The sequence below is a fragment of the Salvelinus fontinalis genome, chromosome 11 (assembly GCF_029448725.1).
Source record: "Salvelinus fontinalis isolate EN_2023a chromosome 11, ASM2944872v1, whole genome shotgun sequence".
In the NCBI taxonomy this organism is placed as follows: Eukaryota; Metazoa; Chordata; class Actinopteri; order Salmoniformes; family Salmonidae; genus Salvelinus; species Salvelinus fontinalis.
The window spans coordinates 6401708-6424830 of record NC_074675.1 but is presented as its reverse complement, the minus strand read 5'-3'; the positions used below and the strand labels follow the sequence as shown (position 1 = coordinate 6424830).

The window sequence follows — 23123 nt, the reverse complement described above, 5'->3', positions numbered from 1 at the left end:
TTTTTTGCACTATTGGTTAGAGCCTGTAAGTAAGTATTTCACTGTAAGGTCTACTACACCTGTTGTATTCGGCGCATGTGACAAATAAACGTTGATTTGATCCTTGACTAGTCTGGGGGTTGATTCCTGCGCTACCGATATGAAGCCTTGGCCTCGAACGATAGCAGTGAACATTTTGCAGAACCGGAACGTTTCTTCATGGAAAATCACGATATAGTTTATAGCACTTCTAATTTGTATTTGCTAATATATATTTATTTTTTATAATATTGACACCATATTCCATTGGTTAACTGACCACAATCCATTGAATCAATATGAAGAAGTGTTGATTCTTTGACGCCAGGAGAGCACAGCACATGAAAGAAAGCGGTGAGATATGCAGCCCAGCGTTATGTTTCAGCAAAGTGTTCACTGCTGGCGTGTGAGGCCAAGGTTTCAGCAAAGTGTTCACTGCTGGCGTGTGAGGCCAAGGTTTCAGCAAAGTGTTCACTGCTGGCGTGTGAGGCCAAGAGTGCGGGGCGCTTCATTTAGGTCGCCCTGGGATCAAAACGTTAACAGTTCTGCGCTGCTCCGCAAAGCGTAAGAAGTAGATACCTTATCACCATAAGTGCTGCAGGGCCAATGCAGACAGCAGATTGACCATGTAGTTCCTTTTAGCCTGCCTGATCTCTAGCCATCGTGCACTGGCCAACATAACATGGGAGGTTGCGTTCATGCGGGCTAGTCCCTCCCATATAACAAATACCAGTCAGCAGTATGTCAACATCAAACTCCTTGCTCCGGCAAAACGATACGACACGCCCATGGACCTTAGTTTATTCTCCCAAGTATGTAGCGAACATAGAGCAGCGGAATAATTCAGTTTGAGTCGTCAGGTCAATGTCAACACAGTCATGCTGAGAAGAAGAACCGGTTTAAGAAATCGGACGATCCATTTTCTGGATTTAAGTTAGCACCTCTCTGAAGTGAACCACTTATCCAAGCTGTTTTATCATAACCAAATATTAAAATGGGAAGAATGAATATCTGGGTAAAACGGGCGTTCATTTGTGTGTGTGTCTTGATAGGGGTAAGTGATCTTCCAATCTATTGGCCTTATTTTATTCGAGTTGATGAACTCGTTTTTTTTTTATCGGTCACTTATGACAGTTTAGACAAGTTTTGTTACATGACTGTTACATGGCAAGCAGTGAAAGGTGCTGCTTACATTAAAAAAATTGGCCGATTGTTCTCATCTAGTTTACTGAACATAGAACTAAAACAAAGTAGAAACGTTGTAGCCTACGTAGTTACCATTTGATATCAGCTGTCATGTTTAAACTTTCACTGGAATCAGTTTTTTTTAGGTGTGGCTTGTGGGAATGTGTTCAACATATTTATTTAATGTCTCAGCATATTCTACTTAAGCTGCAGCATGTTATAAAGTTATGCCATGTTTATTAACTCAGACACACGGCATACCACAAAGGGTTTGTAAGTATATTTGATTAGTAAACAGCCAACTGAATTAACATTTCAGCTATTCATGTCATCATTTATAGGCTATTTATAAATGATACATATGATATATTGTAATCTCCTGAACCCTCTGCTCACAAACCCTGTAAATAATTCCATCCCTCATGACTCATGATGAAGCATGAGTAGAACTCTCAGGTTAATAGCCTGCACATTGTAATGATTGTATCACGTGTTGTTTTCTCTTCAGATCATCAGCACCCTCCTGCTGGCCATCACATTATTTGGACATGGGTACTTCCACCAATCAGAAGAAGTAATTGTTATTTTTATAGCTCCTATTACATTTCCTTATTGTGTCATACACATTTTGTTAGAATAATGATGTGTCCATCTTGCCTGGTCCCAGATCTGTTTGTGATGTCTTTCAAAGTCCTACAGTGTTTGGCATGCCAACAACCATAGAGGTTGGCTATACAGCATAAACAGATCTGAGACCAGGCTAGAGTCCAGCAGTATCATTGTAATATTATGATTATAAACCAAGAATTGCCATTTCATGAACTTGACTTGTCTTCCTATTCACAGATAGACAAGTTGTTGCCAGGGATAACAGTTCTGTATGTCCTAGAAGCAGCAACCCTGGCCCTTTCAATCTTTGGGGTCTATGGAGCTCGCAAGGAGAAGAAGTGGGCTGTGATTCTGGTAAGTGTGCCCTAAAGTGGTAGCTGCCCTGGTCCCAGATCTGTTGGTGTTGTCTTGGACAATGACCATAGGGGTTGGCTATACAACACAAACAGATCTGGGACCAGGCTAGTATCTATCGACGTGACGTTTCCTCTCCTGCAAACTGTTCCTTTCTGACAGGTCATGGCATGCCTTAGAACTCTACTGAAACCAATCAACAATTTTCCCATAACCTGTTTCCAACATGTTTCCCAGAAAGTGTGATCTGGTTTGAAGTGATTTTGGTTTGATTGAACCTTTAGTATTGATTTTGCTTGACAACCCCTATATGTGTGTGTAGTTTTCAGTAGGTATGTCACTGGCCAGCCTATACCTGTTTGCAGCTTGTGTGAAAGGATATCAAAGCAAACACAAGGTACAGTCTACAGCCTATATGTATCTTACGTTTTGAATTCAACCTTGTGCTAATGTTTGTTTGCTGTTCCGGTGAAAATATATTAGAGAAGTTATGCTTAAATGTTATAGTATAAAGCATGATGGTGGAATATATCTGACTCTTGATAATTCAGTCTGTTCCTATCAAAGTCGTAGATGATTACTGTATAGGTTTTAGCTGTGAATATAACATTCAATGTAAACCTCATTAATTTCAAGATGGAGGAGTTAAGCAGAGAGGAAAACCTAGCCATGATGCCTTTCAGTGGAGCGAAACAAAAGGATATAGAAGAGATGTACTACTTTCAAGCTAACGTAAGTCACCTTCATTGAGTACTTCTTAGGGTCTCGGCCAATCCAGGACAGGGTGTGTGCCCCCACCTTTGTAATTATGTAGGTTTTTCTATGGGTGAGTCTTTAGGGCTGGTAGACACTGTACAAATGGGGTTGTTTTGGATAAAAAGTGTCTGCAATGTGTTTCCCGGACACAGATGATGTAAACCTAGTCCTGGACTTAAAGCACTTTCATTGGAGATGTCTCCATGGAGAATGCTTCAACGCCTTATAGTTCTGGAAACATGAAGTGTTTTTTAAATGTCTGTTGTTCTCTTTCCTTCACTGTCAGTTCAAATGCTGTGGGCTCGTACAAGGCTACCAAGACTGGGGCACAGACATCCCCCTCTCCTGTCTCTGTTCTGATGACGACTCAACACACTTTAAATGTGTGAGTCTGCTGTGTTGAATAAGTTATCTTGTTGCTTGGGTTGATGATGATGTTGTTGTTGTGTGTATGTTGAGGAGGATCAGATTCAGTGTGTCAGTCTGTGTTAAATAAGTTAACTTGTTGTTGTTGTTGTTGTTGTTGTTGATGATGTTGTTGTTGTTGTTGTTGTTGTTGTTGTTGTTGTTGATGTTGTTGTTGTTGTTGTTGTGTATGTTGAGGAGGATCAGATTCAGTGTGTCAGTCTGTGTTAAATAAGTTAACTTGTTGTTGTTGTTGTTGAGGATGTTGTTGTTGTTGTTGTTGTTGATGATGTTGTTGTTGTTGTTGTTGATGTTGTTGTTGTTGATGATGTTGTTGTTGTTGTTGTGTATGTTGAGGAGGATCGGATTCAGTGTGTCAGTCTGTGTTAAATAAATCTGTTATGTCTTTCGGTAAGATCAATTGATATATTTTTATGAACCCATGTCACATTCTATTTCAGGTTGCTCCTGGTAACAATACGAGATTTGTTATTCACCCTCCCAACAGTGATATGTCTGAGGATGATGACCACAAGGGTCTAATGGATGAACACATGCTGGTATATAAAGAGGTAAACACATGTCATTCCACTAAACCATTACAATGCCATAATTCTAGTTTGATACACAAAGATTTACAGTACTCATTGATACAATAAACTGATATTTGTTATGATATAATACGGACACATATACTCTTGTTTTTCTCACAAAATGATAAACTCTTAATTTGTCATTTCCAGCCATGTCTTCCCATCCTGCTCTCTTTCATGGGCTATGCAATGAGCCTGATGATAGGAACATTAGTTGCACTTAACACATTATGGGTATGTATTTCATATCTATTTCTGTACTATTTAACCATTTCAGGGTTGGGGTCCATTCCGTTTTTTCAATCAAATAAATTGAAATTCAATTCCCAAATAGTAAATTGTCCGTAGTGGATTTTTCCATTCAGGAAATGAATTTCAATTACTACCTGAACTGAAAACTTTTTTTGCATTAGTAGTAGTATTGGTTTATTATAATTATTACACTCAGGCTGTACTTGGCAGCTAAAAGCTGAATTGCAGTACACAGTACATACAAGTGAACAGGAATATTAAAAACATCTGGAAGTCAGGATGCTAACTGAAGGATGGATGAATGGACCCCTGTCGTGGAAATTCAGTACTGAGAGAGATTTGGTAATTTCTTCAAACAATCATCTTTATTTAATATTGATTAATTATTGCTATAAGGAGGCCCCCCCCCACCCTTGAGTGTTGGACCGAGTAACCTAACCTTTACACAAATGCAGAGTACAATATATAGCTGACACTAACAATGCTCAGTCATGGTTGGTTCAACCCCCCTCATGCAGACCAAGGAGCATCATAAGCCACTCTGGGTTCATCCTGTTATCTGCACTGGGGTTGTTGTCTTAACCCCACCCTGGCTTAGTTTCCAAGATGGAAGGATGATTTAGAGACAATGAGGAATTGTTCTAAACTCCTCTATCTCGGTTACACCCACCACATCTTGTCTATGTAATGCAGTCTTTAACTCATTTGTCAGCTCAAGTCATCTCTGGTGACCATATGCCCAGATTAGCTGCAGGGAACTAGAGTGGAGACCATAAAAACACAGACACGAACAGGACAGAAATATCCTTCTATCTATTAAGCATTAATTGCGAACTATGAATAATTAACAAATCAGGTAAATATGTAATTTTTCTATCCCACCCCAACGCTGTACCATAGTGATTTTTACCGTACCTCTCGAGTGTAGGCCTATTTGATTTAACCATTATCTATCACACTCAGCACCTGGTCACCTGCTCCTCCATCCTGACTGAACCGTTACTGTGTGTCTGGTCCTCAGGATATTGGAGTTGCCCTGGCCATCACAATACTCTGCCAGATGAGAAGAAAGGTTGATGTGCCACCTGTGATCTTCACCTCTCAAACACCTCAGTACAGAGAGCTGTGTGACACAGCAGAGAGTGTCTGAAATGAAATGGTCCTCTAATGAAGGACACTCAATGCACTAGTCTGAGTGCCAGTCTGTTTGTGCCATCATGACAACTCCTGTCACTCATTTGTGTCAAGCCAAACATGACAATGGGTGACACAGAGTTGACTTGGCAATGACAGACTGGCACGATGGTCTTTATTTAACTAGGCAAGTCAGTTAGGAACAACTTCTTATTTACAATGACGGACTACCGGGGAACGGTGGGTTAACTGTCTGGTTCAGGGGCAGAGTGACAGTTGGCATTGGCAAGACCACAAACAGATCTGGGATCAGGTTAGCAATGCACTCATATTATGTACATACTCATAACACACTTGAAAGGACAATTTGGGACATTATTAGACATTAGACATCTCTACTGTGTTGTCCAAAGTATTACTGCTCAACCATTTAACCGTTGTAGTGCCTCAGTGTTGGTTACAGTGTCTTGAATAAAGGGACAAGCATCTTTTAACATTATGGTCCTTCTTTATTCGACAACCATTTCTTCCAATGACTTTTGTCCTCTCCCCATCCATATTTCATTTTCTGCCTTTCTCTTTTCCTCCTGCTCTCTCCTCTCATCCTCCTCTTTCTTCCTCTTTTCCTCCTGCTCTCTCCTATCATCCTCCTCTCTCTTCCTCTCTCCTCTCCTCCTCCTCTTCCTTCCTCTTTTCCACCTGCTCTCTCCTCTCATTCTCCTCTCTCTTCCTCTTTTCAGCCTACTTGGCCCTATCAGATCCTACACCCATTAAAACCTCACCACTATTCCACTACTTGGCCCTATCAGATCCTACACTCATTAAAACCTCACCACTATTCCACTACTTGGCCTTATCAGATCCTACACCCATTAAAACCTCACCACTATTCCACTAAGCTAGCCATACGGGGAAACACGAGGTTATGAGTTCAAATCCCAGGTGAGAATGGTCAGATGAATCAGTACATGACATGGACATGGTGGTGTAGCAGGAAGCTAGACATACGGGGAAACACAAGGTTATGAGTTCAAATCCCAGGTGAGAATGGTCAGATGAATCAGTACATGACATGGACATGGTGGTGTAGCAGGCAGCTAGCCATACGGGGAAACACGAGGTTATGAGTTCAATTCCCAGGTGAGAACTGTAGAATAATAATTATTGTATAAACTAACATGCACAATGTAGTCAAATATCTCATTTGCAAACATGTTATGTTAAAAGCTTTCTGTGTGAGTATCCCTTACCAAACAAAAAGAGCTATGAATGGATCAGTGGTTCACCAATCAGGGCCTTGATTGGCATGACAACAGTAACAAGTCTTGGCGTGTAATGAAACCATTTTTATTTGTTTTGTTCCATCAGGCGACGTCTTCACAACTGATACACAGAAATGTTCTTGCAACGTTCCCATGAAACGTGTCTAGAACATGAATATCTTATGTTCTGAGAACATGAAGACAGCTTGTCTGTCGAAATGTTGGACATAAATATTTTTGCATCTGAGCTAATATTCGCTAGCTAAGTGAAAGTGAAAGAAAATAAATACAACACACATAGCTATCTCTCTCTATCTTTTTTTCTCTCTCTTGCTTCTAATTCATTTTGGAAGAAATTAATTTGTTCAAAACTGTTCAACTATTGTCTTTTTCTCTCATTGAGTCAACTACTCACCACATGTTATGCACTGCAGTGCTAGCTAGCTGTAGCTTCTGCTTTGTCCTCCTCTGGGTACATTGACTTCAACACAAAACCTAGGAGGCTCATGGTTCTCACTCCTCTCCGTAGACTTACATAGTAGTTATGAAAACTTCCAGAGGATGACAGAGCTCTTCCCGCATGGACTGACATGTTGTTCACCCGATCAAAATATCAGAACAAATTAATATATTAATATCTGATATTTTGATTGGGTGGACAACATGTCAGTCCATGCGGGAAGGGCTCTGACATCCTCTGGAAGTTTTCATAACTACTATGTAAGTCTACGGAGAGGAGTGAGAACCATGCAGATTTTTACGAATAATGACTAAATGATGTATACATTTAACGTTGAACTATAACTAACAGAATTCTACCCTGTCTCTGTATAATGATAAATAATGTTTGTCCATAAGAAAGAGGAACTGTTAGCAGGCAAGGAACTGTGGCAGACAACTTGTGACCACTGTGGAACTGATAACAGAGAAGGAAGTCTCTCCACCCAGGGAGGGGAGAAACCTTGGGCTTGTAGTAGATTGTATAACAGGTGGCAGTGTAATGGCTTTCTTCCTGGGATGAAGGAGAGGACCAAAACTCAGCGCGGCTAGTGTTCAACATGTTTAATAAAGAATAATAACGTGAACACTACAAAACAATAAATGTGAAAACCGAAAACAGCCCTATCTGGTGCAGAACACAAAGACAGAAACAATCACCCACAAACCAACAGTGCATACAGGCTACCTTAATATGGTTCCCAATCAGAGACAACGTAAAACACCTGCCTCTGATTGAGAACCATATCAGGCCAATAAGACAAACCTACACATAGAAACACATAACATAGACTACACCCACCCAGCTCACGTCCTGACCAACTAAACAAAGACTAAACAAAGGAAATAAGGTCAGGAACATGACAGGCAGGCAATGTATGAGAAGGAGGAGACTGGTGAACTATATTGTCATTGTCTTAGAGGAGGAGGGACAGTTATGATGAAATGAGAGGTATATAAACCAATGTACATGTAAGGATGGGGAGAGCTCTCGTAAATAAACTTTGCTGACTATTGTAGACTGGCCTCTGTCTGTTTCAATTCAATAAGAACCTTACAAATTCTTAGTAACAGACAAAATTGAGAACAAAATTCTATTAACAGTAAGTCTACGGAGAGGAGTGAGAACCATGAGCCTCCTAGGTTTTGTGTTGAAGTCAAATGTACCCAGATGAGGACATAAGCTTTGACCAGGTTCCAGTGAAGCAATTATAATAACAGTCCACCACAACATACCCAAGAGTTTCCCTATGGTTAGCAAGGGGAAGTCTGTGTTTAATTTCATTGTGTATTAGAAAACACACTTTTAGATCATTGTGAGGGGATTTCACCAGTGGTTGAATGGGGAATTGGGCTTCCAGGGAAAGGCGGGACTTAGTGAAGGGTCAAATACGAAATACGTGAGGCTTATTTGATCTAATAGTTCCGTAATGTTTAGGCTGTTACAAATGTACTGATATAAGTGGATGCAAGTGACATTCTGGCAACTTTAAGTAAAGCAACTTAGTTGTTCCTGTTTTTCACACGTGTATCTGCCCTCTCATTGGCTAGAATGGTACAACCTGATCTGGCCTGCCTTCAATCATTGAAGAGATGTATTTCCATTGTTAGAGCGGTCACTATCTAGTCAATATAATAGATAAACATTGGTCTGGTGCTGTGTTTACGTATGCATGCTATTAACGTGTAAAAGAGGCCTGGTGCAGGATCTGATCGGGCCAAGTAGTGGAATAGTGGTGAGGTTTTAATGGGTGTAGGATCTGATAGGGCCAAGTAGTGGAATAGTGGTGAGGTTTTAATGGGTGTAGGATCTGATAGGGCCAAGTAGTGGAATAGTGGTGAGGTTTTAATGGGTGTAGGATCTGATAGGGCCAAGTAGTGGAATAGTGGTGAGGTTTTAATGGGTGTAGGATCTGATAGGGCCAAGTAGTGGAATAGTGGTGAGGTTTTAATGAGTGTAGGATCTGATAGGGCCAAGTAGTGGAATAGTGGTGAGGTTTTAATGGGTGTAGGATCTGATAGGGCCAAGTAGTGGAATAGTGGTGAGGTTTAAATGGGTGTAGGATCTGATAGGGCCAAGTAGTGGAATAGTGGTGAGGTTTTAATAGGTGTAGGATCTGATAGGGCCAAGTAGTGGAATAATGGTGAGGTTTTAATGGGTGTAGGATCTGATAGGGCCAAGTAGTGGAATAGTGGTGAGGTTTAAATGAGTGTAGGATCTGATAGGGCCAAGTAGTGGAATAGTGGTGAGGTTTTAATGGGTGTAGGGTTATTTTTTCTTTCCTTTTCCCTTCTTTTTTCCCTCTACTTTTTGTCGGCTAATGAATTCACCATCCGGAACAGTAGGACACGGCCCACACAGTAAGTGGCAACAAGCATCTCTAACAACTGTTTGGGGATCGCCTATAAGTATGTACCACTAGTCTAATATCATACAGTTTAGAGTCCTTCATTACGTCTTCATTGTTTTAATGAACTTTTCCTCCTGAGTCAGACTGTATTCAGTTGGAAGAATGAGAAAGACAAGTTGAAGAAACTAGAGAAGGAGGAGAGGAAGAGAAAAGAAGCAGAGACAAAGACAGAGAAGGTAGAACAGAAGAGGAGAGAGAAAGGGCTGAGGGAGTGTGAAAGACAGGAGGAGAAGAGGGTGAAACAGGGAAAGAAGAAGAGAGGAAGAGAGAGGAGGATGAGAGGAGAGAGCAGGTGGAGAAGAGGAAGAGAGTGGAGGATGAGATGAGAGAGTATGAGGAAGAGGAAGAGAGGAGAGAGGAAGAGAGAGGAGGATGAGAGGAGAGAGCAGGTGGAGAAGAGGAAGAGAGAGGAGGATGAGATGAGAGAGTATGAGGAAGAGGAAGAGAGAGAAGGATGAGAGGAGAGAGTAGGTGGAAAAGACAAACGCAGAAAATGAAACGAGGATGGGGAGAGGACAAAGGTCATTGGAAGAAATGCCATTTTTGTCAGTCTGATTGCGACTTTCTGTGATAAAAATCGCAGGCCATTTTGGTGACACTGTGATAATTATATAACAAATGATATTTTGAGAGTTGTTGGTTGTTGAATAAAGAAAGACCATAATGTTATAATACATTTTCCTTTTATTCAAGACACTGTAAACAACACTGAGGACTTCAATGGTTAAATGGTTACCAATTATTTCCTGATAAAAAAAATTAAAATCACCTTTATTTAACCAGGTAGGCTAGTTGAGAACAAGTTCTCATTTGCAACTGCGACCTGGCCAAGATAAAGCAAAGCAGTTCGACACATACAACAACACAGAGTTACACATGGAATAAACAAACATACAATCAATAATACAGTAGAAAATTCTATATACAGCATGTGCAAATGAGGTAGGATAAGAGAGGTAAGGCAATAAATAGGCCATGGTGGCGAAGTAATTACAATATAGCAATTAAATACTGGAATGGTAGGGTGTGCAGAAGATGAATGTGCAAGTAGAGATACTGGGGTGCAAAGGAGCAAGATAAATAAATAAATACAGTATGGGGATGAGGTAGATTGGATGGGCTATTTACAGATGAGCTATGTACAGGTGCAGTGATCTGTGAGCTGCTCTGACAGCTGGTGCTTAAAGATAGTGAGGGAGGTAAGAGTCTCCAGCTTCAGAGATTTTTGCAGTTCGTTCCAGTCATTGGCAGCAGAGAACTGGAAGGAGAGGCGGCCAAAGGAAGAATTGGCTTTGGGGGTGACCAGTGAGATATACCTGCTGGAGTGCGTGCGACGGGTGGGTGCTGCTATGGTGACCAGTGAGCTGAGATAAGGCGGGGCTTTACCTAGCAGAGACTTGTAGATGACCTGGAGCCAGTGGGTTTGGCGACGAGTATGAAGCGAGGACCAGCCGACGACAGTATACAGGTCGCAGTGGTGGGTAGTATATGGGGCTTTGGTGACAAAACGAATGTCACTGTGATAGACTGCATCCAATTTGTTGAGTAGAGTGTTGGAGGCTATTTTGTAAATGACATCGCCGAAGTCGAGGATCGGTCGGATGTCAGTTTTATGAGGGTATGTTTGGCAGCATGAGTGAAGAATGCTTTGTTGCGAAATAGGAAGCCGATTCTAGATTTAATTTTGGATTGGAGATGTTTAATGTGAGTCTGGAAGGAGAGATTACAGTCTAACCAGACACCTAGGTACTTGTAGGTGTCCTCATATTCAAGTCAAGCCACAAACCACAGGTTTTTACAGAACCCTTGTTGAAAAATCAGTTGGGACAATAATACCAAAGACAGTGCAGTTTGAAGATAAGCAGAAACTGTCTCTCCAATAGAAATACCAATTACACTTGAAGGCGATGTCATGGTGACTAGTTAAGCTAGTTAAGCTAGTTTAAGCTAGTTAAGCTAGTTAAGCTCATACACAGAAACACATCATCGCGTCTAAAGGTCGTGTCACACCGGACTGCGAAGGTGCTGGCCGTCAAATCAAAGGCGCTCCTTCAATATAAGGTTGTTTTTGACTAACATAAAAACGTGTCCGTTTATCAATTTCAAGAGGTTGGAGTAATAACACTTTCAACTACTTAAAATATTGGATCGAATCTAGGTTGTGCCTTTAGATTTTGGGAAAATGAACAACTAAAGAAGAATTTTCCACTCGACATCTCAAACCTCAAACCTCGGCCTGGTCTGCATGGTCTGTTTCACAAGCGTTTCCGGAAGTCTCGTGACATTGTGCCTCTGGGTATAGAAACTCTGTGATAATAGGTTGGACAACGCAGCAGAGATCTCCAATGTCTAATCATGTCCCATTGGCAGAAGACACATCACTGCCAATGACATCACATCACTGCTTTCAAGTACGTTATGAGTATCAAGGTTGGGGGGTAACTGATTACATGTAATCCTATTAGATGTGATTTGTTTACAAAAAACTGTAACTGTAATGCACAAATATTGTTATCAGATTACAGATACTTTAGGGGGGAAAAAATATTTATTGGTTTACTTTTCAATTCAGAAAGGATGTTTATGAAAAAATATATGTTTCTCAATGACATTCAATGCAGCATTAAAAAAAGGCGCAAATTTAAGTTTGTTCCACCTGAGTCTGACCACAAGTCAGAGACCACTATGATGACACACCAACTGATGACCACCAATCAGAGAGCACTATGATGACACACCAACTGATGACCACCAATAAGAGACCACTATGATGACACACCAAATGCGTTTGATGGATCATTTTTTTCTTAAACGGAAAGTAATCAGGTTATGTTACAGAGTTTGGGTAATCCAGGTAACTAGTAACTCTTAACTGATTACATTTAGAAAGTAACATACCCAACCATGATGACTATGTACATCAGGGATCATCGACTAGATTCAGTTGCAGGCCAAATTTTTTCTTGAGCGGATGGTCAGGGGGGCCGGAACATAACTACAAATAATTTGGAGACAGCAAATGTGTAGACTGCAAATTGACTGGTACATACAGTTTTTATACACCTGTCAAAAACAGGTGTGACTGAAATAACCGAATACACATACTTTTGTACGTATAGTTTAGCTCTGAGAGCCGTCTGGTTTAAAGACTTGTTGGATTTGGAGGGCTGACTGCCTTAGCAGGAAATAATGTGGATCCGTAATGAACCACAGGAAGAGTGGCTGTATATTCAATTAAATGTAGATTTATTACTGCACTTCTGCATGATGATTGTTCCTTTTTATCAATCTCCTCGTTTCCTGTTATGTGTGTATCGGTTGTATGGTTGTCACTGTTTTTAATGTTGTCGTTTTGTATTGGTGAACCCTGACTGCACAACAAATCTACCAATGGGGACAATAAAGATGACTTGAACTTGAGGGGTTTAAGAAAGGATTTTTAACAGTGTGTGATATTAGTGGTCTTAATATTGACTGTCAACATGACATGAAAACATCCTTCAAATCAAATTATATTTATCACATGCTTCATCAACAGCAGGTATGGACTATGAATGAAATGCTTACTTACGAGCCCTTCCCACAATGCAGAGAGAAAGAAAAATAGAGAAATAAGAGAAAAGTCAAACACGTAATAATAGATACACAATGAGGTATAGGTAAACTACGGTAAACGTGGCGGATGTGTTGTTGCCTACCCTCACCACCTGGGGGCGTCCCGTTGGGAAGTCCAAGATCCACGTCGCAGAGAGAGGTGTTCACCAGGATCCAGTTGCAGAGGGAGTGTTTTCAGTCCCTGGATCCTTAGCTTAGTGATGAGCTTGGAGGGCACTATGGTGTTGAATGCTGAACTGTAGTCAATGAACAGCATTCTCACGTAGGTGTTCCTTTTGTCCAAGTGGGAAAGGGCAGTGTGGAGTGCAATAGAGATTGCGTCATCTGTGGATCTATTGGGGCGGTATGCAAATTGGAGTGGGTCCAGGGTGTCTGGGATGATGGTGTTGATGTGATTCATGATAAGCCTTTCAAAGCTTTTCATGGCTACAGATGTGAGTGTTACGGGGCGATAGTCATTTAGGCAGGTTACCTTGGCGTACTTGGGCACAGGGACTACGGTGGTCTGCTTGTAACATGTAGGTATTACAGACTGGGTAAGAGATTGAAAATGTAAATGAAGACACTTGCCAGCTGGTCAGTGCATGCTCCGAGTATGCACCCTGGTCCTGGGGCCTTGTTAATGTTAACCTGTTTAAAGGTCTTACTCACATCGGCTACGGGGAGCGTGATCACACAGTCGTCCTGAACAGCTGGTGCTCTCACTTATGGTTCAGTGTTGCTTGCTCATTCCATTTTAGTAATCACTGAAATACCACATCTGCTGTAAATCTTATGATATCAGTGGTTACTCCAAGCCAAGGAACGGAGGAGGGAAGAAGCATGGATTGTGTAGTATTTGGAAATACCATATGGTACCATATTTATTTATTGTGCGTTATCATAGTACAATGGCAGTATAATGCATTAAATAAATAAATCCCCCAAGGTCAAAAGAGGTTGGTTGGCGTTATATTGATGAATTGATATACCAGTATGGAAACGTTTTGATAAAGTCAGAGGCAGGCTACTTGTTGGTCCTAGTTTTCTGTAAAGAAAAAGGGAAATAGTTGCTGTGAAAAAGGGGTAATACTTTCTGTTTTAATAGTACCGTTTTTTGCTCATGTTTGGGTTCCTTGTGTTGCCAACCTGAAATGTGGGAGAAAGTGAGGTATATGGTAGCCACATTTGAGGCATTTTGTAATCATTTACACTATTTATAATCAATGGGTGTTCCGCTTGTTTCGGCACTCTGAGGAAGCCACTTGCTCTAGTAGTGGTTGCTTCACGCAGTCTCTCTCTACAGTGGCTCTAGCGCTAGCCTGCCTAGTCAGTGAATCATTTGAATGAGTGAGACAACTGAAAACTGAAGAGAGAAGTAAATATTTTAAACGTTATCATCAGAGTGAGCGAGTTATAAAACATAGGATATGAAACACCAAGATAAGCGGAGTGTTATGATATAATTGTTATTTTTTGATGAGGTTTTGATAGTTTAATTAATTTATAAAAGTCTGTTAGCATAGAGCTAACGTCGGCTAAAGTTAGCTCCAGTCAAGCTAGCCTGTCGTAGTAATGGCGACAGGACCAACGAACACTCACACAGAGTAGAAACAAAGGGAAACATTCTAACTTGCTGTTTTTAGGGATATGTTGAGAATTACATTATTAAAATGTATCTATGAGATAAAATGGTAATTTATATCTTTTTACAAATAGTGTTTTAGTACGTTGGATATTTGGATTTGTATAAGACTAGCCAAGTCAGTTTAACGAGAGAGAGCCAACTGAAAACTGTATTGAAGAGAGAAGCACCAGATAAACTATTTTAAATCTTTAAGGTTTCAGACTCAATTAACAGGTGTGCCTTGTTAAAACTTAATTTGTGGAATTTCTTTCCTTCTTAATGCGTTTGAGCCAATCAGTTGTGTTGTGACAAGGTAGGGGTGATATACAGAATATATCCCTATTTGGTAAAATACCAAGTCCATATTATGGTAAGAACGACTGTCCATCATTACTTTAAGACATGAAGGTCAGTCAATGCGGAAAATTTCAAGAACTTTTGAAAGTTTCTTCAAGTGCAGTCGCAAAAACCAACAAGCGCTATGATGAAACTGGCTCTCATGAGGACCGCCACAGGAAAGGAAGACCCAGAGTTAAACAGTAATACTTTGGACAACACAGCAGAGATGTCTAATAATGTCCTGAGTTGTCCTTCCAAGTGTATTATGAGTATGTACATAATATGAGTGCATTGCTAGCCTGATCCCAGATCTGTTTGTGGTCTTGCCCATGTTAAATCCATGTCATTGCCAAGCCAACTCTTTGTCACCCATTGTCATGTTTGGCTTGACACAAATGAGTGACAGGAGTTGTCATGATGGCACAAACAGACTGGCACTCAGACTAGTGCATTGAGTATCCTTCATTAGAGGACCATTTCATTTCAGACACTCTCTGCTGTGTCACACAGCTCTCTGTACTGAGGTGGTTGAGAGGTGAAGATCACAGGTGGCACATCAAACTTTCTTCTCATCTGGCAGAGTATTGTGATGGCCAGGGCAACTCCAATATCCTGAGGACCAGACACACAGTAACGGTTCAGTCAGGATGGAGGAGCAGCTGACTAGGTGCTGAGTGTGATAGATAATGGTTAAATCAAATAGGCCTACACTCGAGAGGTAGGCCTACACCATAATCACTATGGTACAGCGTTGGGGTCCATTCATCCATCCTTCAGTTAGCATCCTGACTTTCAGATGTTGTAATTGTTCTTGTTAACCTGTATGTACTGTGTACTGCAATTCAGCTTTTAGCTGCCACATACGGCCTGCGTGTAATAAATATAACAAACAAATACTACTAAAGCTTTCAATTCAGGTAGTCAATTGAAATTCATTTCCTGAATTGAAAAATCCACTACGGACAATTTTCTATTTGGGAATTGAATTTCAATTGATTTGATTGAAAAAAATGAATGGACCCCAACCCTGAAATGGTTAAATAGTACAGACATAGATATGAAATACATACCCATAATGTGTTAAGTGCTACTAATGTTCCTATCATCAGGCTGATTGCATAGCCCACGAAAGAGATGAAGATGGGAAGACATGGCTGAAAATGACAAATTAAGAGTTTATCATTTTGTGTGAAAAACAAGAGTTTACATGTCCGTATTATATCAGAACTTGAACAAAGATCAGTTTATTGGCCTCCCGGGTGGTGCAGTGGTCTAGGGCACTGCATCGCAGTGCTAGCTGCGACACAGCCTGGGCGCGAACCCAGAGACTCTGGTGGCGCAGCTACCGGGAGGTCCGTGGGGCGACGCACAATTGGCATAGCGTCGTCCGGGTTAGGGAGGGTTTGGCCGGTAGGGATATCCTTGTCTCAGTATGTAAAATGTAATGAAATGTAAAAAATGTAATAAAATGTATGCACTCTACTGTAAGTCGCTCTGGATAAGAGCGTCTGCTAAATGACAAAAAAAAAAAAAATTGTATCAATGAGTCCTGCACAAGTCATCTCTGTGGACCCAACTGGAATTATGACACAGTATCAATGAGTCCTGTACAAGTCATCTCTGTGGACCCAAGTAGAATTATGACACAGTATCAATGAGTCCTGTACAAGTCATCTCTGTGGACCCAACTAGAATTATGACATTCTGGTTGATACACAGCTGCCAGAATGTTTTGAGCAAAACATTTTGAGCAAAATTACGAGCAACACAGTTTAGTTGCTCCCTCTTGACAGCAGAGATTTTTTTATTTTGTGTAATTCTACACATTTTAACATGGGGTGTAGAGAAAATGTTGCTGTTTTAAAGCAAGTTTGCTGCAATTCTACACATTTTGCCATAGGGTGGTGAGAAATGTATGCAGTTTTTAATATGACATGAGAGTGAGACTGACTAACAACATCAATGGGGACCCCATGGGTGGCAATTCGACCATTATAACAGGTTTAGATAGCTGACAGGTAAACAAATTTAGCAATCTAAAAGATATTATCTGACATGGGCTAATTGATCCGAGGGCCTTCAAAATGGCCGCCAGTTGCTCATCCCTGGTGTAGTGGAATAACATGTGTTTACCTCTTTATATACCAGCATGTGTTCATCCATTAGAGCCTTGTGGTCATCATCCTCAGACATTTGACTGTTGGGATAGTGAATACCAGATCTCGTATTGTTACCAGGAGCAACCTGAAATAGAATGTGACATGGTTTAAAACAGAGCTTTACTTTACCTGTATGATGTCTTATTGGGCTGCAGCACGGCATCCATGATAATTGTCTGGTCCAAATGTGTTCTATCCTTTTTGTTGGTCTTTTAGAGTATTGTCATGTACATCTTCCTCAGTTCATTTATGGTTTTCTTATTGCTGTCTTTATCGTATGTTTTAGAAATAAATAAAAAAATAAATAAATAAATTGCTCTTACCGAAAGACAACAGATTAACACATTCATATTTGTGTGATAACGTATTTAACACAGACTGACACATTGAAACCTATCCTCCTCAGCATACACATAACAACACCAGCAACAAGATAACTTATTCAACACAGCAGACTCACACATTTAAAGTGTGTTGAGTCCTCATCAGAACAGAGACAGGAGAGGGGGATGTCTGTGCCCCAGTCTTGGTAGCCTTGTAGGAGCCCACAGCATTTGAACTGAAAGTGAAGGAAACAGCACGACAGACATTTAAAAACATGATTTACCAGCTATAGTTAAGGCCTAGTCCAGGAACAACCCTCCATGGAGACATCTCCAATGAAAGTGCTTTTAGTCCAGGCCTTGGTTTACATAATAAGGAAAACTGGCCCTAAAGACACACATACATTGAATTGGCACTCTGGGACATTGATTTGGCACCCTGGGACATTGAATTGGCACTGGGACTGTGAATTGGCACCCTGGGACATTGAATCGGCACCCTGAGACATTGAATTGGCACTGGGACTGTGAACTGGCACCCTGGGACATTGAATTGGCACTGGGACTGTGAATTGGCACCCTGGGACATTGAATTGGCCCCCTGGGACATTGAATCGGCACCCTGGGACTGTGAATTGGCACTGGGACTGTGAATTGGCAGCCTGGGACATTGAATTGGCACCCTGTGACATTGAATTGGCACCCTGTGACATTGAATTGGCACCCTGTGACATTGAATTGGCACCCTGGGACATTGAATTGGCACCCTAAAACGTTGAATCGGCACCCTAGGACATTGAATTGGCACCCTGGGACATTGAATTGGCACCCTGGGACATTGAATTGGCACCCTGGGACATTGAATTGGCACCCTGGGACATTGAATTAGCACCCTAAAACGTTGAATCGGCACAAGCAGAGACCATAAGAAGCATTAAATGAAGGTGACTTACGTTAGTCTGCATGTTGTATAGCTCTTCTAAATCAGTTTGATTCGCTCCACTCAGAGGCATCATAGCTAGATGTTTCTCTCTGGTTAACTCCTCCAGCTTGAAATGAATCAAGTTTACATTGAGTGTTATAGTCACAGCTGAAACCTATAATCAGCTCTGAATTTGAAATGGACAGATACAGTACATTGAATTATCAAGAATCAGATGCATTGCACCATCATACAATAACTTCTCAAATATATTTTTATCAGAACATCAAACAAACATTGCCTCAAGGTTGAATTATAGTCACAGCCGTGTATATCCCCCCCAAGCAGATACCTCGAAGACCCTGAAAGAACTACAGGTCGACCGAATATGATTTTTCAACACCCATACCGATTATTGGAGGACCCAAAAAAGCCGATACCGATTAATCGGGCGATTTTTATATATGTATTTGTAATAATGACATTTACAACAATACTGAATGAACAATTTTATTTGAACTTAATATAATACATAAATAAAATCTATTTAGTGTTAAATGTTCAATTTGGTTTAAATAATGCAAAAACACAGTGTTGGAGAAGAAAGTAAAAGTGAAATATGTGCGATGTAAGAAAGCTAACGTTTAAGTTCCTTGCTCAGAACATGAGAACATATGAAAGCTGGTGGTTCCTTTTAACAAGAGTCTTCAATATTCCCATGTAAGAAGTTTTAGGTTGTAGTTATTATAGGAATTATAGGACTATTTCTCTCTATACCATCTGTATTTCATATACCTTTGACTATTGGATGTTCTTATAGGCACTATAGTACTGCCAGCCTAATCTGGGGAGTTGATAGGCTTGAAGTCATAAACAGCGCAATGCTTGAAGCACAGCGAAGAGCTGCTGGCAAACGCAGTAAAGTGCTGTTTGAATGAATGCTTATGAGTCTGCTGCTGCCTACCACCGCTCAGTCAGACTGCTCTATCAAATCATAGACTTAATTATAATATAATAACACACAGAAATACGAGCCTTAGGTCATTAATATGGTCAAATCCGGAAACTATCATTTCGAAAACAAAACGTTTATTCTTTCAGCCTCAGGAGGCTGAAGAAATTTGGCTTGTCACCTAAAACACTCATAAACTTTTACAGATGCACAATCGAGAGCATCCTGTCAGACTGTATCACCGCCTGGTACGGCAACTGCTCCGCCCACAACCGTAAGGCTCTCCAAAGAGTAGTGAGGTCTGCACAACGCATCACCGGGGGGGCAAACTACCTGCCCTCCAGGACACCTACACCACCCGATGTCACAGGAAAGCCAAAAGATCATCAAGGACAACAACCACCCGAGCCACTGTCTGCTCACCCCACTATCATCCAGAAGGCAAGGTCAGTACAGGTGCATCAAAGCTGGGACCGAGAGACTGAAAAACAGCTTCTATCTCAAGGCCATCAGACTGTCAAACAGCCATCACTAACATAGAGAGGCTGCTGCCAACATACAGACTCAATCTCTAGCCACTTTAATAATTAATAATTGGATGTAATAAATGTATCACTAGTCACTTAAACAATGCCACTTTATATAATGTTTACATATCTTACATTACTCATCTCATATGTATATACTGTACTCTATACCATCTACTGCATCTTGTTTATGCCGTTCAGCCATCGCTCATTCCTATATTTTTATGTACATATTCTTAATCATTCCTTTACACTTGTGTGTATAAGGTAGTTGTTGTGAAATTGTTAGATTACTTGTTAGATATTACTGCACGGTCGGAACTAGAAGCACAAGCATTTCGCTACACTCGCATTAACATCTGCTAACCATGTGTATGCGACCAATAAAATTTTATTTTATTTGCTTTGTTAGAAAGTTAAGATATATACAGGTAACTGCCAAAGCTAATGGACACTCTGGAGTAAATGAGGGACATAGAGTATATTGAAAGCAGGTGCTTCCACACAGGTGTGGTTCCTGAGTTAATTAAGCAATTCATATATAGGACCATGCGCAGTATGAAAATAATTCTGGCTAACATGGCAATAACCCCATAGGATGATATGCCCCCATCCAAAGGGCATGAGTTGTCAATGAATGGTTTGATGAGCTTCAAAACGATCGACGTAAACCACATGCCATGGCTGTCTCAGTCACCAGATCTCAAACTATTTGAACACCTATGTGAGATTCTGAAGCAGCACCTGCGACAGCGTTTTCCACCACCATCAACAAAACACGTAATGATGGAATTTATCATGAAAGAATGGTCTCACATCCCTCCAATAGAGTTCCAGACACTTGTAGAATCTATGACAAGGAGCATTGAATCTGTTCTGTCTCGTGGTGCCCCAACGCCCTATTAAGACACTTTATGTTGCTGTTTCCTTTATTTTGACAGTTACCTGTGTGTATATATATATATATATATATATATATATATATATATATATATATATATATATATATATATAGACTACTGTACCTCGTGTTTGCTTTGATATCCATGCACGCACTCCACAAACAGGTATAGGCTGGCCAGTGACATACCTACAGAAAACTACACACACATATTGGGGTTGTCAAGCAAAATCCATAATAAAGGTTCATTCAAACTTATCACACTTTTTGGGAAACATGTCATGGGTAAAGTGTTGACTGGTTTCAGTTGAGTTGTATGGCATGCCCTTACCTGTCAGAAAGGAACAGTTTGCAGTAGGGGAGATGTCAAGTTGGTAGCCAGATCCCAGATCTGTTTGTGCTGTCTAACAAACTCCTAGGATGATTATCCAAGACAAAACCAGCAGATCTGGGATCAGGCTAACACTTTGAGACAGGTCTTGGCAAGCTTACCAGAACCACAGTCCATTTCTTCTCCTTGCGAGCACCATAGACCCCCAAGATTGACAGGACAAGGGTTGCTGCTTCTATGACATACAGAATTGCTATCCCTGGCAGAATCTCTATCTGTGAATAGGAAGACAAGCCAGACTAATGATATGGCAACTGTGGGTTTATAATCATAATATTACAATGATGCTGATGGGCTCTAGCCTGGTCTCAGATCTGTTTATGCTGTATAGCCAACTCCTATGGTTGTTGTCATACCAAACATTGTAGGACTTTGAAAGACATCACAAACAGATCTGGGACCAGGCTAGATGGACACATCATTATTCTAACAAAATGTGTATGACATAATAAGGAAATGTAATAGGAGCTATAAAAATAACAATTACTTCTTCTGATTGGTGGAAGTGCCCATGTCCAAATAATGTGATGGCCAGCAGGAGGGTGCTGATGATCTGAAGAGAATACAACAAGTGATACAATCATTACAATGTGCAGGCTATTATCCTGAGAGTTCTACTGATAATGCACAGTACAGGTTGATACAGTCATTTGTTTCAGAGGAGAGTTGAGGGATCCATTTCTTCATAACTTCTGTAATACACTTCACCAACACCATCTACAAATTGTTTGTAAGCAGACAGTAAATTGTATTTACATATCTTATACCTCGTGTAAATAGACTACGAAATTATAAATGAATAAGACATTAATAGCTGAAATATTTACTTAGTCGGCTGTTTATAAAAACCTAATATCAGTTATTGAGTAGCCTAATATTCTGACAAAAACGTGATAACATTGTCAGGAGGCCTATTTGAAGATGAGAACAAACACAACTCATAATTTTAAAGAATGTAGCAGCGCTACGGGATTATACTGAGCAAATAAACAAATAGGGGAATTAAAAGGCCGAAAAATAAATAAATAATCTGAACACAGCCACAAACCAGAGCTAAAAACCGTGTTCCAGTGAAAGATTAAAACCCAGCAGCCTAATTGCAACATTAAATACAACATTTCTATTGTCGTGATTCTTTCCGCGCCATAGATCAATCCGTTCATTATTGTTGATGAAAATGGGACCGCTCTTTTTTCCGTTGCGTGTGACCTGCAACTCTCACTGCTTGAAGACCCCGCGGTGCGCAGAAGTTACAAAAATAACCAGCAAGAATTACAAAAAAATCTGCTCACATTAAAAAACGTTGCTCCTATAAAAAAATCTACTCGAATCTTAACAGGCCAATAGACAGGACGATAACTTACCCCGATCAAGACACAGACGAAAATGAACGCCCGTTTTACGCAGATATGTATTCTTCCCATTTCTATATTTGGTTATAATAAAATCAACAGTTTGGATAAGCAGTTCACTTCAGAGTGGGGCTAACAGATGCCCAGAATCTTTATGTCCAGTAAATAGATTGTCCGATTCCTTTCACTGTTTCTTCTTCTTCTCAACATGAGAGTGCGTTGACATGCTGCTGAATGGTGTTTTGTGTCATGGGAGGGTCTAGCCCGCATGAACGCAACGCCCCATGAACTTGACTTATATTTTCTTTAAATGGGCTCTCCCGGAAGTTAGAGAGAGATGTGTAACCACAGCAGCAAGATGTGTGGCCAGCTGCCCTGAGAAAAGGGCGACCAGTGGAGCACAAACAACACTGTGAACATTGATCTGTTTATTTATCTTCTCCCACTATTCGTACTACAACGATTTGCTCATTAAAACACTGGACATATCTGATAATATAACTCTTGAAATGTCTGTATCTTTATGAAACCTTTGTGTTGTTTACTGTTTATTTCTAAT

At 40.5% G+C, this 23123-nt stretch overlaps 2 protein-coding genes across 3 annotated transcripts; one reads left to right on the top strand and one right to left on the bottom strand.

The window, feature by feature from the left end:
- The first annotated feature begins 686 nt into the window (after window positions 1-686).
- LOC129864928 (tetraspanin-8-like) lies at window positions 687-5800 on the top strand. Its single transcript, XM_055937258.1, has 9 exons — window positions 687-1072; window positions 1712-1777; window positions 2050-2166; window positions 2489-2563; window positions 2803-2898; window positions 3209-3307; window positions 3789-3899; window positions 4071-4154; window positions 5194-5800. Exons 1-9 carry the CDS (start codon window positions 1013-1015, stop codon window positions 5320-5322), a joined length of 837 nt encoding a protein of 278 aa, XP_055793233.1. The 5' UTR covers window positions 687-1012; the 3' UTR covers window positions 5323-5800.
- An 8119-nt stretch (window positions 5801-13919) lies between these two features.
- On the bottom strand, window positions 13920-22945 carry LOC129864926 (tetraspanin-8-like). 2 transcript variants are annotated; one of them, XM_055937254.1, is made up of 9 exons: window positions 22577-22944; window positions 21700-21765; window positions 21314-21427; window positions 20946-21020; window positions 18473-18568; window positions 17657-17755; window positions 17171-17281; window positions 16108-16191; window positions 13920-15649 (listed from the first exon to the last, which is right to left on the bottom strand). In XM_055937254.1, exons 1-9 carry the CDS (start codon window positions 22634-22636, stop codon window positions 15521-15523), a joined length of 834 nt encoding a protein of 277 aa, XP_055793229.1. In that variant the 5' UTR covers window positions 22637-22944; the 3' UTR covers window positions 13920-15520. The 2 variants fall into 2 exon arrangements, with proteins under 2 accessions (XP_055793229.1, XP_055793230.1); XM_055937255.1 differs by lacking the exon at window positions 18473-18568 and having other exon boundaries at window positions 22577-22945.
- Window positions 22946-23123: the final 178 nt, after the last annotated feature.